At 43.3% G+C, this 14,182-nt stretch overlaps 1 protein-coding gene across 1 annotated transcript in view; it reads right to left on the bottom strand.

The window, feature by feature from the left end:
- The window catches only part of LOC122542470 (dual oxidase 1-like), a 119,855-nt gene that overhangs the window by 18,456 nt on the left and 87,217 nt on the right, over positions 1 to 14,182 (bottom strand). The window contains exons 25-29 of the mRNA XM_043680203.2: positions 12,003 to 12,233; positions 11,164 to 11,263; positions 9,882 to 9,931; positions 8,129 to 8,256; positions 1,680 to 1,833 (exon numbers count right to left, since the gene is read on the bottom strand). Of these exons, the coding sequence (XP_043536138.1) occupies positions 1,680 to 1,833; positions 8,129 to 8,256; positions 9,882 to 9,931; positions 11,164 to 11,263; positions 12,003 to 12,233 (663 nt within the window). The remainder of the gene's footprint in view (positions 1 to 1,679; positions 1,834 to 8,128; positions 8,257 to 9,881; positions 9,932 to 11,163; positions 11,264 to 12,002; positions 12,234 to 14,182) is intronic.

The following is a 14,182-nucleotide window of genomic DNA, read 5'->3' as shown; positions in this document are numbered from 1 at the left end:
GAATGGGAAGTAGTGATGTTTGGGGAATGGGAAGTCTTCCTGTTTGGGGAATGGGGAGTGCTGCTGGTTGGGGAATGGGAAGTGGTGATGTTTTGGGAATTGGAATTTCTTTGGAGTTTGCTACAGGTCACAGGGAGTTTCAGTCCAGGTCCAACAGTGTCTCTGCTGGACCACATTGCCTTTGAGCCATTAGGGCTGGGTTTCACTACGGCTTTGGGCCTCACCCATCCCCATTTGTGGTCTTGTGCTCAAACTCGCTGAGAGTGAGAACACTTGACAATAATCCGAGAACTGGCTGCCTCGAGCTTGCTGCATAATGACGGGCCGTTCTCAACCCTAATGCCTCCTCTAGCTCTGACCCTCCAGCTGCCTCAAATACATGTAAATATGGTCTGGTTCAAGTAAGAGATGACTTTGGTTTGTTTGGATAGAGTCAAACTCCAATGTTTGCTTGTTTCCTTGATATGCCTCTGAACGGAACCAAGTAGCATTTGTTACTGTCTATGTCTGTAAAGGATGTGAATTAAGTGTACTTTGACATTAATAAAAAGCTTCCTCTAGCTCTGAAACCTTGGCAGCCCCACCAGACAGCATGGGGGTCTCAAAATGGAGGTTGACTCAGAGAAAACTAGTTACTGGTTCACATCTTGGCGGAACTAAACAGTCATCGGCCTGAAGTGTCAAGTCTGTTTCTTTCTCCACAGGTGCTGCAGTTCCTGTTCTTTTTTCCTCTTTAGAATTCATTCACAGGTGAGGGTGTTGCTGGTCAGTGCCAGCATTTATTACCCATCCCTAAAGACCCAGAGGGCAGTCAAGAGTCAACTAAAAGCAACCCCAAAGAATTGAAGATACTGAGAATCAGCAACAAGAACAGAAAATGCTGGGAAAACTCAGAAGATCTGGCAGCGTCTGTGGAAGCAAATCAGAGCTAACATTTCAGATCCAGTGACCGTTCCTCAGAACTGATTATAGATAGGTCTGAGAGTCAAGCACATTGCAGTGAGGCTGGAGTCACATGTAGGCCAGACCAGGTAAGGTGGGCCATTTCATGGAGTTTTTTCCATTGATTTCCTACAGTGTGGAAACAGGCCCCATGACCCAATACGTCCACACCAACCCTCTGAAGAGGAATCCACCCAGATCCATTCCCCTACATTACGCACCCAATCAACACATCCTCAAACACTATGGACAATTTAGCATGACCAATCCATCTAACCTGCACATCCTTGGAATCGAACCTAGGTCCCTGGCGCTGGGAGGCAGCAATGCTAACCACCGGGCCACCGTTTCCCTCCCTGAAGGACCCGATCATGGCCATCCCGAAGTCACTGCCCCACATGGATCTCTGAGGGTTGCACAACTGGAAAGAAAATCAGAGGGAACACTACTTATAAGCCGTCGGCAACTTGGGATTGCCTGGCACGCTGCCTGCAGGACTTAGCACTGTCAGGTACAAAAGAGGAAATACTGGGCCCAGGGTTTGAACCCACAGTCTTCCGACTCGAGCTGAGCTGTGATGACACGTGCAATTGATTCCTCTAGCTCTGAGGCCTTGGTAGCACCACCAGACAGAGTGGGGCCTCAGAGACTGGAGGCATCAAATGGAGGTAAAGAAAGCCTGTAATATGTGACACGTGGGATTGCTTCATAATATTGTATTCAATTGGAAGCCCTACCTGATGGCAGAAGCTCGGCTTTGACGACTGGAATCTCGATCTTCTTCCTGCTGTAGCTTACGAACTTGTCTCCAACAAAGAAGAGGGTGGGGATGATAAAATACACATGGAATCTTTGCGGCTGAAGGAGAGCAGCACTGCCGTGTAAAAGGATCTGTTTCAAAAAGATGCAGATGTGTCTATTTCTAGAGTTGATTTTACTCCTTTGATCCTATTTATGTTTTCACATTTCTGGCCAGCACTCTATTTCGTCTCTTCCCACCAATGTCACTTTCTCTCTCACTCATTGTCTCCACATAATCACATACTTTCTCTCCTTAGATTGATGGAGCAATGAAGATCTGAGTTTTGACTTATCGTTTCTCATAAACTTTATGTACATCATTTTCCCCCTTCTCGCATTGTAGTTGAGAAATATTAAACATTCTTTCCCCCGACCTCGAATCTCTGAAATGCCTTACTGTGTTCCTCTTGCAACCAACAGACTGTAAAGAGCCCAAGCCCAATGTCTGCAATGCACGACTTCTTGATTTACCACTCATTGCTCCTAATCTTTCCAAACTTGACTATGCAAAGTAGCAGACGGTCTAATTTATGAAGACTAAAAGACTTCTGCAACAATATGGCTGCCAATTTGATTGGAGTCAATTATGGCTGATGACATGTTTTAACAGGAGATTGCTATCCAATCTAGATAAATTCCCCCAACAATGTCTTTGCTGCATTCTCTGGTTAGATCATCAAACAAATTCTAATGTCCTTCTTGAAGCCAGCTCCATAAACATTCAGGTAAAACCTCAAGTAAAATCAACTAAGATGAACTTGACACTGTGACGGATGGATAAAAAGTGTCTACCCCACCATGTCCTGCTTTCTCAACTCTCAAATGGTCAAGGAATTTGTTGCAAAGTCACTCTGAAGGTCTCCTTGAAGTCTGGCAACATTTATGTTATTGACTGAGGGTTCCAATTGCCCGTAGGACAACAATAGTCTTTGAGTCTTCTGGTGCGATGGGTAGGGGCCCTGCTTCTGTGTCCTGGGTTTGAGTTCCACACGAGAATTTGATGGCTCGGAAAACCAGATTCACAACAAAGCCAAAAGGTGTTGAATGTCAGTCTGCTAATACTTACAACCTATCAGTGACAGGTGGGGAGTGCAGGAGCAATTCCTGCACAGCCTTGTGCTGGAAAGGAAGTCGAAGCCCCTACTGTCATTATCCACAGCTCCAGACCACGTAAAAGTGTACATTCCCACAGCAACTCTGGCTCCATGGATGAACTCCAACACTTTAACCGTGTCTCTGTGACGTGTGAATATGATCTGGGGTGTCTCAACCACATTATGGACCGAAAAATTATCTCTGTAAATGTTATGGGCAGCCAACTCTTAAAATACCTGCTCGCCATTCTGTGAAAAATATTACACACTCTTTCCACTGTGTAATATATTTCTCATGCTCACATTCATTTTCATTTGGCACTGTTAATGTCCTTCACACCTGTTGTTTAGATTATTCTGCAATTATGGACTGATTCCTTAGATACTGCAAACAAGGTGATGTAATTAAATGTCAGAGGGGTCCTGTTCTTAGTGATCCTTAGTGCCAGGGCAGCTATAAATAAACCATTAGACCATGAACTTTTGACTGCAGCTTCACTAAGTACTTGTACTGTTGCCTGCAATTCTGGCAAGTTCTTGGTCGACTGAGTCACCCCTTTTGTTTGTTTCCAGCTCACAAACCATGGCTTGAAAATGAATACCAGTCACACTGAAATATGAGTAATTTAATTGCCACTAATTAATACCAATACAATAGACGACACATATTAGTAGGAGCTGAGAAGGTGAACGGGAAGCAAATTTCTAAACTCTATGGATTTTTGTCACATGCATGCACATTAACTATTGTCTGGTAAAGAACAAACTTAGCCACATGACTGGAAAGAGGATGGGCAGATGTTACTGGTTGGTAAAATCTTAGAAGGAGAGTTAGCTTCCTATTACAAGAAGAGTCTCAGGGCAATTTTAACAGAATGGTAAAACAAGACTCCACAAGAGACCTGGGAGGTGCTTAAAGACATATTTTATTGATCCATAAAATATAGGAAAGTTGTAGGTTTAATCAGAAGTCTACATTAATTATTCGTGTTTGAAGCAATGCAGTGGGTGTCAATAGCCATGGGGTCTGGAGAACATTGCTCAGAGTTCCTCCCCTTGCAAAAAGGATCACTGCTTATAGTCATAGAGTCATAGAGATGTACAGCACAGAAACAGACCCTTCAGTCCAACCCGTCCATGCCGACCAGATATCGCAACCCGATCTAGTCCCACCTGCCAGCACCCGGCCCATATCCCTCCAAACCCGAAACGTCGATTTCGCTGCACCTTGGATGCTGCCTGAACTGCTGTGCTCTTCCAGCACCACTAATCCAGAATCTGGTTTCCAGCATCTGCAGTCATTGTTTTTACCTTGATTTTTTCCCTCCAAACCCTTCCTATTCATATACCCATCCAAATGCCTTTTAAATGTTGCAATTGTACCAGCCTCCACTACATCCTCTGGCAGCTCATTCTATACATGTACCATCCTCTGTGTGAAAAAGCTGCCCCGTAGGTCTCTTTTATATCTTTCCCCTCTTACCCTAAACCTATGTCCTCTAGTTCTGGACTCCCCCAACCCCAGGGAAAAGACTTTGTCTATTTATCCTATCCATGCGCCTTATAATTTCTTAAACCTCTATAAGGTCACCCCTCAGCCTCTGACGCTCCAGGGAAAACAGCCCCAGCCTGTTCAGCCTCTCCCCATAGCTCAAATCCTCCAACCCTGGCAACATCCTTGTAAATCTTTTCTTAACCGTTTCAAGTTTCACAACATCGTTCCGATAGGAAGGAGACCAGAATTGCACGCAATATTCCAACAGTGGCCTAACCAATGTCCTGTACAGCTGCAACATGGCCTTCCAACTCCTGTACTCAATACTCTGACCAATAAAGGAAAGCATACCAAACGCCTTCTTCACCCTCCTATCTACCGGCGACTCCACTTTCAAGGAGCTATGAACCTGTACTCCAAGGTCTCTTTGTTTAGCAACACTCCCTAGGACCTTACCATGAAGTGTATAAGTCCTGCTAAGATTTGCTTTCTCAAATTGTAGCACCTCACATTTATCTGAATTAAACTCCATCTGTCACTTCTCAGCCCATTGGCCCATCTGGTCAAGATCCTGTTGTAATCTGAGGTAACCTTCTTCACTGTCCACTACACCACCAATTTTGGTGTCATTTGCAAACTTACTAACTGTACCTCTTATGCTCACATCCAAATCATTTATGTAAATGACAAAAGTAGAGGACCCAGCACCGATCTTTGTGGCACTGCACTGGTCACAGGCATCCAGTCTGAAAAACAACCCCCCACCATCACCCTCTGTCTTCTACTTTTGAGCCAGTCCTGTATCCAAATGGCTCGTTCTTCCTTTATTCCATGAGATCTAACCTTGCTAATCAGTCTCCCATGGGGAACCTTGTCGAACACCTTACTGAAGTCAATATCGTTCACATCTGCCGCTCTGCCCTCATCAATCTTCTTTGTTACTTCTTCAAAAAACTCAATCAAATTTATGAGATATGATTTCCCATACACAGAGCCATGTTGACTATTCCTAATCAGTCCTTGCCTTTCCAAATACATATACATCCTGTCCCTTAGGATTCCCTCCAATAACTTGCCCAAGATGAAATTGTAAGGCGATCTCAGCTATCTGTAAGAACAATAGGGTGATTATGGTTGGGGATTTTAACTTTCCGAACATAGACTGGGACTGCCATTGTGTTAAGGGTTTAGATGGAGAGGAATTTGTTAAGTGCGTACAAGACAATTTTCTGATTCACTATGTGGATGTAACTACTAGAGAAGGTGCAAAACTTGACCTACTCTTGGGAAATAAGGCAGGGCAGGTGACTGAGGTGAAAATGTGTTGCTGGAAAAGCGCAGCAGGTCAGGCAGCATCCAAGGAGCAGGAGAATCGATGTTTCGGGCATTAGCCCTTCTTCAAAAGGGTTCATGCCCAAAACGTTGATTCTCCTGCTCCTTGGATGCTGCCTGACCTGCTGCACTTTTCCAGCAACACATTTCCAGCTCTGATCTCCAGCATCTGCAGTCCTCACTTTCTCCCAGATGACTGAGGTGTCAATGGGGGAGCACTTTGGGGCCAGTGACCATAATTCTATTCATTTTAAAATAGTGATGGATAAGGATAGACCAGATCAAAAAGTTGAAGTTCTAAATTGGAGAAAGGCCAATTTTGACGGTATCAGGCAAGAACTTTCAAAAGCTGATTGGAGGCAGATATTCGCAGGTAAAGGGACAGCTGGAAAATGGGAAGCCTTCAGAAATGAGATAACGACAATGCAGAGAAACTATATTCCTGTTAGGGTGAAAGGAAAGGCTGGTAGGTATAGGGAATGCTGGATAACTAAAGAAATTGAGGGTTTGGTTAAGAAAAAGAAGGAAGCCTATGTCAGGTATAGACAGGATAGATCGAGTGAATCCTTAGAAGAGTATAAAGGCAGAAGGAGTATACCAAAGAGGGAAATCAGGAGGGCAAAAAGGGAACATGAAATAGATTTGGCAAATAGAGTTAAGGAGAATCCAAAGGGATTTTACAAATACATTCAGGACAAAAGGGTAACTGGGGCGAGAATAGGGCCCCTCAAAGATCTGCAAGGTAGCCTTTGTGTTGAGCCACAGAAAATGGGGGAGATACTAAACGAGTATTTTACATCAGTATTTACTGTGGAAACGGATATGGAAGATGTAGAAAGTAGCGAAACAGATGGTGGAACCTTGCAAAATGTCCATATTACAGAGGAGGAAGTGCTGGATATCTTGAAATGCATAAAGGTGAATAAATCCCCAGAACCTGATCAGGTGTACCCTAGAACTCTGTGGGAAGCTAGAGGAGTGATTGCTGGGCCTCTTTCTGAGATATTTGTATCATCAATAGTCACAGGTGAGGTGCCGGAAGACTGGACGTTGTTTAATGTGATGCCACTGTTTAAGAAGGGCGGTAAGGACAAGCCAGGGAACTATAGACCAGTGAGCCTTGTTGTGCATGGGTTCTTTAAAGCCTAAAATAGTGGATTAGGATATCTATCTCTCTGCCCTCGAAGAGCTTTGTCGAGCAAACAATATGCAGTTTATTGTAGAACTGCAACCACTTACAGTTGGCATGAATATGACCCTCATTATTTCAGAGATTCACAGCACACTAGCTCTGGTCTGTTTCCTACAAACTCCTTCTTTACACTGACTGAGTCCCTCAGGGAGTGCTGCTTACTGTACTCAATCAAGTCGAGTGATTTATGAACATCTGACTTACAAATGCCTGTACTTATGAATATGATCCCATAAAAAGGGTGTAATTTCAAAGACCTGTCATATGAACATTTCTTTCATTTAACGTAATCCTGCACTGTGTTCCAACTTGCGTACAAATGAACTAGCAATCAAACTCCAGAATGGAACCCAGGGACTGCCTGTATTAAGCCTTTTTGACGCATACACAATGCTGCTTGGGCAGATGTTCAGTTAAGAATAAAAGGTTGAATGCTTCCCATCCATCATCACTGCAAATAGCTGACTACTATTTTCCTGAAGGGCCCACACATCAAAACTAGCCACTGTGCTGAGGAACAAGGTAACGTCCATAGGTGGAACCATGTCTCAGAGAAGGGAAAGGAGAATAGAAAGTAGGCAGGAAAAGAAAAAAAAATCATAAAGTTGCAGAGGAGAGCTGCTTAAAATAAATAAATATTGAATCAAATTCAATGACAGTACATTTTAAAGATTGGAAAATGAGGATAGGCTTTCCCACTGACAGTGGGCACATTTATCCGCTCATGATGTGAATCAAAAATGTAAGCATTGTTCCTGTAATTTTGAAATTGTTTTGGTTAGCCATTATCAAAATGCAGAAGACACAATTAAGGTCATATTTTTATTGATCCTTAAAAGCCCTGAGGCAGTGGGTGCTTGGCAGCCTTTCTTGCGATTGTTTTGTTAACTAATTGGCGTGCCAGACCACTTTAGAGGAAATTCAAGGTTACATAGTGTTATATGGCTCGAGAATGAACCACAGGCTAGTTTGAGCAGAGGTAGCAGATCTGCTTCCCTGAGGATATGAATGAATCAGTTGGTTTCTATTACTCACACTTTGGATGCTTGCATGATCTACTTTTGATACCAAGTTGCAAACGAAAAACATTTATGAACTTGCCCCAGCCTCAGGGTGGCTCACTCAGTACCACAGTCATTCCATTACTACGCCACATTCGTAAATGGGCATTCAACAAATCTCACATTCAAACTAACCTAACCTTTGATTCCAATGTGATTTTTCACTAGGACCTGTAGACACTCTTGTGAAGTTCTAAAGATATCTCCTTACCAAGACATATATCGCTATGTAGAGATGGTGGGACACCCAGAACGCTCTGAAGCTAATGCGCCGAAAATGATGCAGGGCAAAGACGTGCAGAATTGAGAAGAAAAAGAGGAGAAGCACTCCAGTCATCCCTGAAAAACAATATAAATATCATGACCGCCTATTAAGGTTCTGACTGATGGATTACTCCTCAATAATGCATGACTCAGCACTTCTGACAGAGACTATTAATTTCTTGTAAGTCTACCGTAATCCAGGAGAAACAATGGCAAACACTAGGTTGAGCAAAGGGCCGGGAGATGAATATTAACCCAACCTAACAGCTCAGATTTCCTTTCCTTTTCCCATGGTCACAAATTCAATGACTTTCAGGCAGTTACAACTTAAATTTCCAGATGGTGGAGTCTGCAGTTCCAGGTAACCCATTGCAATGCTCGTCGTTGTTAAATTAGCAGCTGCTCTCAGAGGAGATAGGGGGTTGACAGGAATGAGGATTGGAGTTGTTACCGCCATGCAGTTTATGTACAGGAGGTTTTGTGGCGCAGCAGCTGAGAATCAGTGTCGCTGAGTCAGATGCTTTGTATTTGAGTCCCATTCAAGGGCTTGGGGATCAAGGAAGGTGGATTCATAATGCAGCCAAACAGGCTGCAAATCCTTCCAACACACGCCAATGGCAAGACATTCTGGTAAGCCATATAATTGAAATAACATCAGAATTGCTGCCATCATTATCCATAATTCCCAACTATTAATGAGCAAGGAACCATAGCAACTCAGACACCCTGAGAGATCGACAGCATACTATAAATCTAAGTGCTGTGCTGAGCTTTAGCTGATTTCTTTTTTATTCTTTCATGGGATGTGGGTATTACTGATCGGGCTAGCATTTGTTGTCCATTCTTAATTGCATTGAATGAGTTAGATCAACCATAGTTGCACTGAATGGCAGAGCAGGCTTGTAGCACAGAATGACCTATCCTTAGTTCATTCTTCGTACAATTGGCCTTTTCAGAGGGGATTTAAGAACCAACCACATTGGCTTGGACCTGGAGCCTGATAGGCCAGACCATGTAAGGAGGTGCCAGTGTTGGATTGGGAAGGACAAAGTTAAAAATCTCACCACAGTAGGTTATAGTCCAATAGATTTATTTGGAAGCACTTGCACTAGCACCTGATGAAGGAGCAGCGCTCTGAAAGATTATGCTTTCAAATAAACCTGTCGGACCATAACCTGGCATGATGTGATTTTTAACTTTACCTGAGATAATTAAAATTCACATAGCACCCTGGAAAAGGAGTGGAGGTGCCGGTGTTGGACTGGGGTGGACAAGGTCAGAAATCATATGACACCAGATTATAGTCCAACAGGTTTATTTGAAATCACAAGCTTTTGTAGTGTTGCTCCTTCATCAGGTTCAGCTAATGGAGTAATAGTGCTCTGAGAGTTTTTAATTTCAAATAAACCTGTTGAATCAAAACCTAGTGACGTGTGACCCCTGAACTTGGGAGAGGAAGAAAATCATCCTGGGTTTGCAGATCAGATTACTTTGAATGCTAAGTCTATATTTGTGGACAAGGAATGGCACACTTGGTTCTAATGATCCTCACAGTCAACACTTTTTATCTAAGGAAGATCACTTGGATGATAACCAGTTAACACAACAGTAGACATTACATGGTATCACAAGCTTACTGTTTGTGCACAAATTTTCCTTTAGAGAAGTAATTCACCCCCTTGGTGAGGGGATGCAAGTACCTGTAATATTTTGAAAGAACCACCAGTAAAACTTCAAGGGAATTTCAGACCTACAGGAGAAAAGAGACATCATCAGTTATGAAATGCAGTAAGGTGTTGGAGGGGGTGCAGAGGAGGCTCTCTAGAGTGATTCCGGAGTTGAAAGAGTTGGCTTATGAGGAGAAATTGAGTAGATTGGTACTGTTCTCATTGGAATTTTGAAGAATGGGAGGGAGCATCTTATAGAAACATATACAATAATGAAGGGAAAAGATAAGACAGAAGCAGAAAGGTTGTTTCCACTGGCAGGGGGCATAGCCTCAAAATAAGGGGGGAGCAGATTAAGGACTGAGTTGAGGAGGCACTTCTTCACCCAAAGGGTTGTGAATTCCCCTCCAGTGAAGCAGTTGAGGTTACCTCATTGATGTTTTTAAAGCAAAGATAGATGGAGTTTTGAACAGTGAAGGAATTAAGGGTTATGGTGAGCGGGCGGGTAAGTGGAGCTGAGTCTGGGGAAAGATCGGCCAAGATCTTATTGAATGGCGGAGCATGCTCAAGGGGCCAGATGGCCTACTCCTGCTCCCAGCTCTTAAATACCTGGCCTTTTAGCCATTCAGGTTTTTAACTACAGGTTTGACTTTGTTTCTCTGACAGCTATGGACCGGGACTTTACCAGATGAAAGAATTTGATGGATCCAGAAAGATCAAGTATATTCAATGCTCATCTACTTCAAAAGTGGAGATCTCACCTTGACTTGAATCAATCAATCGCATGAATGACTGATTTTTCGATTGGATACCAAAAACAGAATTTAAATGGTAACAAAAAAGTAATATGAATAAGGATCACTGTCGAGCTACTATAGGGAAACCTGGTAGTATTGTGGGTGTTGGAATATAGAGCACTTTGGGATACAGATCACTTCAGGATATAAAGAACTTCGAGATATAGAGAACTTCAAATAATATTGATCTTGTTAATGTTGATCTTGCTACTTGCCCCCTCTTGTGCAGCCATAACCTTGTATACCTTGCTCTGTCTAAGCACCTTATGATCTATAAGTCCTTGTTCGCTATGATCTGCTTGCGCTGCTCACAAAACAAAGCTTTTCTCTGTACTTAGGTACATGTGCCTACAATAAATCAAATCAAATTAGCATGCATCAGGGAATTAAAGGTGATGAGCGAGTCAGCAGGGAAGTGAGGTTGAGACCGAAATCTGATTGGCCATGCTTTTGCTGAGCGGTGCAACAGGCTTGATTTCCAATGTTCGAAATTCTTTCTGATTAAGAACTTAGCTTACCCATCATCGTAGAGTGCCTCAGGAAATAGGCAGGCTAGTACGCTGAGTGGGTTGGCTGAGAAAGTGTAGATATTGACTGCGTGAGCCGCACTGTGGAGCACTACAAATAAAAAAAAGCCAACTAAATATGTTGTGTAATTAGCTGCGAGCAATATCCCAGTTCTACAATGGGTAATCAATACTGCAGAGTGTGCAGTGGGTTAGAGATCTACCTCTTGTTATATTCAAATATAACACAAGTGGATGGGACTGAAGCTTCCACCGTGTTACAGCTATTGTTGAGCAGGGAACTCATCAATTTACCAGGACTGCATATATTACAGAAACTATTATTGACTCCTGATTGTAACTTACTCAAAATATAATTATGAGGCCAATGCTAAATTGGCCCTGCCACAGCTCAAAGTTATAAAACAATTCAACATCACAGTCAATGATGTGCTTTTTGACATGTAATGTAGGAAACATGGCAGCAACTTTGTGCAGAGTATGCTCACAGAAATAGCTCATCTGTTTCCTTTTAGGGTATTATCCAAAACACCAGGGATAAATTCACCTGTGCCAATGGATCATTTACATGCACCCTGGGAGGCACAGAGAGCCTCAGTTTAATTTTTGTTTGGAAAGCGAGCATCTCCCTCCAATCATGCAGTACTGCAGAGGAGGGGCTTTTTGAGATCTGGAGGATTTGATCCCAGAACCTTGTGACTCAGAGGCGAGAGCACTACCCTCCTCCCCCCGACACTGAGCCATGATTGACGTGGTTCCTTGAAAGCTCAAGGTCAGAGTCAGCGGAATCTCCGTTCACCACTACGCACGCGTATTGTCATACTCAGTACCTGAGAAAAAGGCAGCAGCCATCGCAACCCAACGATGGAAATCCACGGCTGAATCAAAGGGAATGTAGTGATTCAGGAACGTTTCACGTAGGACCGTGATGAGGTTCCGGCACATGGTGAGAAGGATGTACGAGTACATGAAGGAGACTGCGGCTGCCGACCCACGGGCAATTATGAGACCAACTCTTGTGGTCTGGGGCACTCCCGAATGTTCTCTCAGCACCGCATAGTCTGAAGGGAAAGGGAGCATTCATCAACATATCACAAACATGCCTTCTTGAACCATTGCCACTCTGGGGTAAGGTAGTATACCCACAGTGCTGTTAGGAAGAGAGTTTCAGGATTGGAGCCCAGCAGCATTGCAGGAGTGGAGATATAGTTACAAGTCAGGATGGATATGACTTTGAAGTACAACTTTTCACACCTATCTTAGCAACAGTTCAATACATTGAAAATATTCTGCCTGTTCACATAACTGTGAATGTAACTACTCGATTTAAGTGATATCCTTAGCAACTCGGTAAAGCCTGACCAGACTGTGGGGTTGCTCTGTCATTTGAGAGGCAACTGGTAATGGTTTAACTTAAGGTCACCACGCCTCAGGCGAGGGGAAAGTTTGAAAAGGTGAAACCTTCACGTTAACTGAAGCTGGTGTGGGAATTGAATCTGCACTGATGGTATCACTGTTCATTACAAACCAACTGTCCAGCTCCGAGCAACCACTCCATTTGTGAATCACTGTCTCATTTAAATTTGCAATGAGGAGAGGCAACCTTATTGAAACATATAAGATTCTTAAGGGATTTGACAGGGTCGATGTTTCCCCATGTCACTGAGTCTAGGACCAGAGGGCACAGTTTCACAATAAGGGGTTGCAGAGTTGAGTAGAAATTTCTTCTGTCAGAGAAAAAGTGAATCTGTGGAGCTCTTTGCCACAGAGGTTTGGTCAATAATTATATTCATGGTTGAGATAGATTTTTAATCAGTAAGGGAATTAAAAGCTATGGGGAAAAGGCAGAAAAGTGGAGCTGGTGATTACCAGGTCAGTCCTAGAGTCATAGAGATGTACAGCACAGAAACAGACCTTTCGGTCCAACTCATCCATGCCGACCAGGTCTGAAATTAATCTGGTCCCATTTGCCAGCATTTGGCCCATATCCCTCTAAACCCTTCCTATTCATGTACCTATCCAGATGCCTTTTAAATGTTGTAATTGTACCAGCCTCCACCACTTCCTCTGGCAGCTCATTCCACACACACACGACCCTCTGCGTGAAAAAGTTGCCCTTTAAGTCCCTTTTAAATCTTTCCTCTCTCACCTAGTTCTGGACTCCCCCAACCCAGGGAAAAGACTTTGTCTATTCAGATCAGACTTTGTCTATTCAAAGCCCTTCATCAGGCTTTTGCCCGAAACGTCCATTTTCCTGTTCCTCGGATGCTGCCTGATCTGTTGTGCTTTTCCAGTACCACTCTGATCTAAACTCCAGCATCTGCAGTCCTCACTTTTGCCATTTTGTCTAATCACCCTATTCATGCTTCTGATGATTTTATAAACCTCTATAAGGTCACCCCTCAGCCTCCGATGCTCAAGGGAAAACAGCCCCAGCCTATTCAGCCTCTCCCTATACACAAACCCTCCAAACATAATAACAAAGCGTTTCTGAACCCTTTAAAGTTTCACAACGTCCTTCCTATAGGAGGGAGACCAGAATTACATATTCGAAAGTAGCCTAACCAATGTCCTGTACGGCCGCATATAGTTTTAAAAAGCAGATAGGTGTGAAAAGTTGTACCTCAAAGTCATATCCATCCTGACTTGTAACTATATCTCCACCCCTGCAATGCTGCCGGGCTCCAATCCTGAAACTCTCTTCCTAACAGCACTGTGGTTATAGCAAAATTTGATCAGATCATGTGGGGAATGCCACATTCAGTTCCAGCTATCGCAACTCAGAAAATAAGTATTTGTCTTGGAGAAGATGTAGCATTGATACATCAGAGTGATACCCAAGATTTTGCCTCTCTTCACTTGAGGCAATAGAATATTAGAGAGTGATTTTTGTTTCTTCATTCAAGGGATGTGAGCATCACTGGCAATGGCAGCATTCATTGTCCAATCTAATTGTGCAGATGACAGTTAGGAGTGAACCACATTGCTATCTGGAGTCACGTGTAGGCCA

This window comes from Chiloscyllium plagiosum, unplaced genomic scaffold (genome assembly GCF_037043375.1).
Source record: "Chiloscyllium plagiosum isolate Xiang-an unplaced genomic scaffold, Cpla_swu_hap1 HiC_scaffold_42, whole genome shotgun sequence".
NCBI classification, from domain to species: Eukaryota; Metazoa; Chordata; class Chondrichthyes; order Orectolobiformes; family Hemiscylliidae; genus Chiloscyllium; species Chiloscyllium plagiosum.
This window is presented reverse-complemented; position numbering and strand designations above follow the sequence as displayed.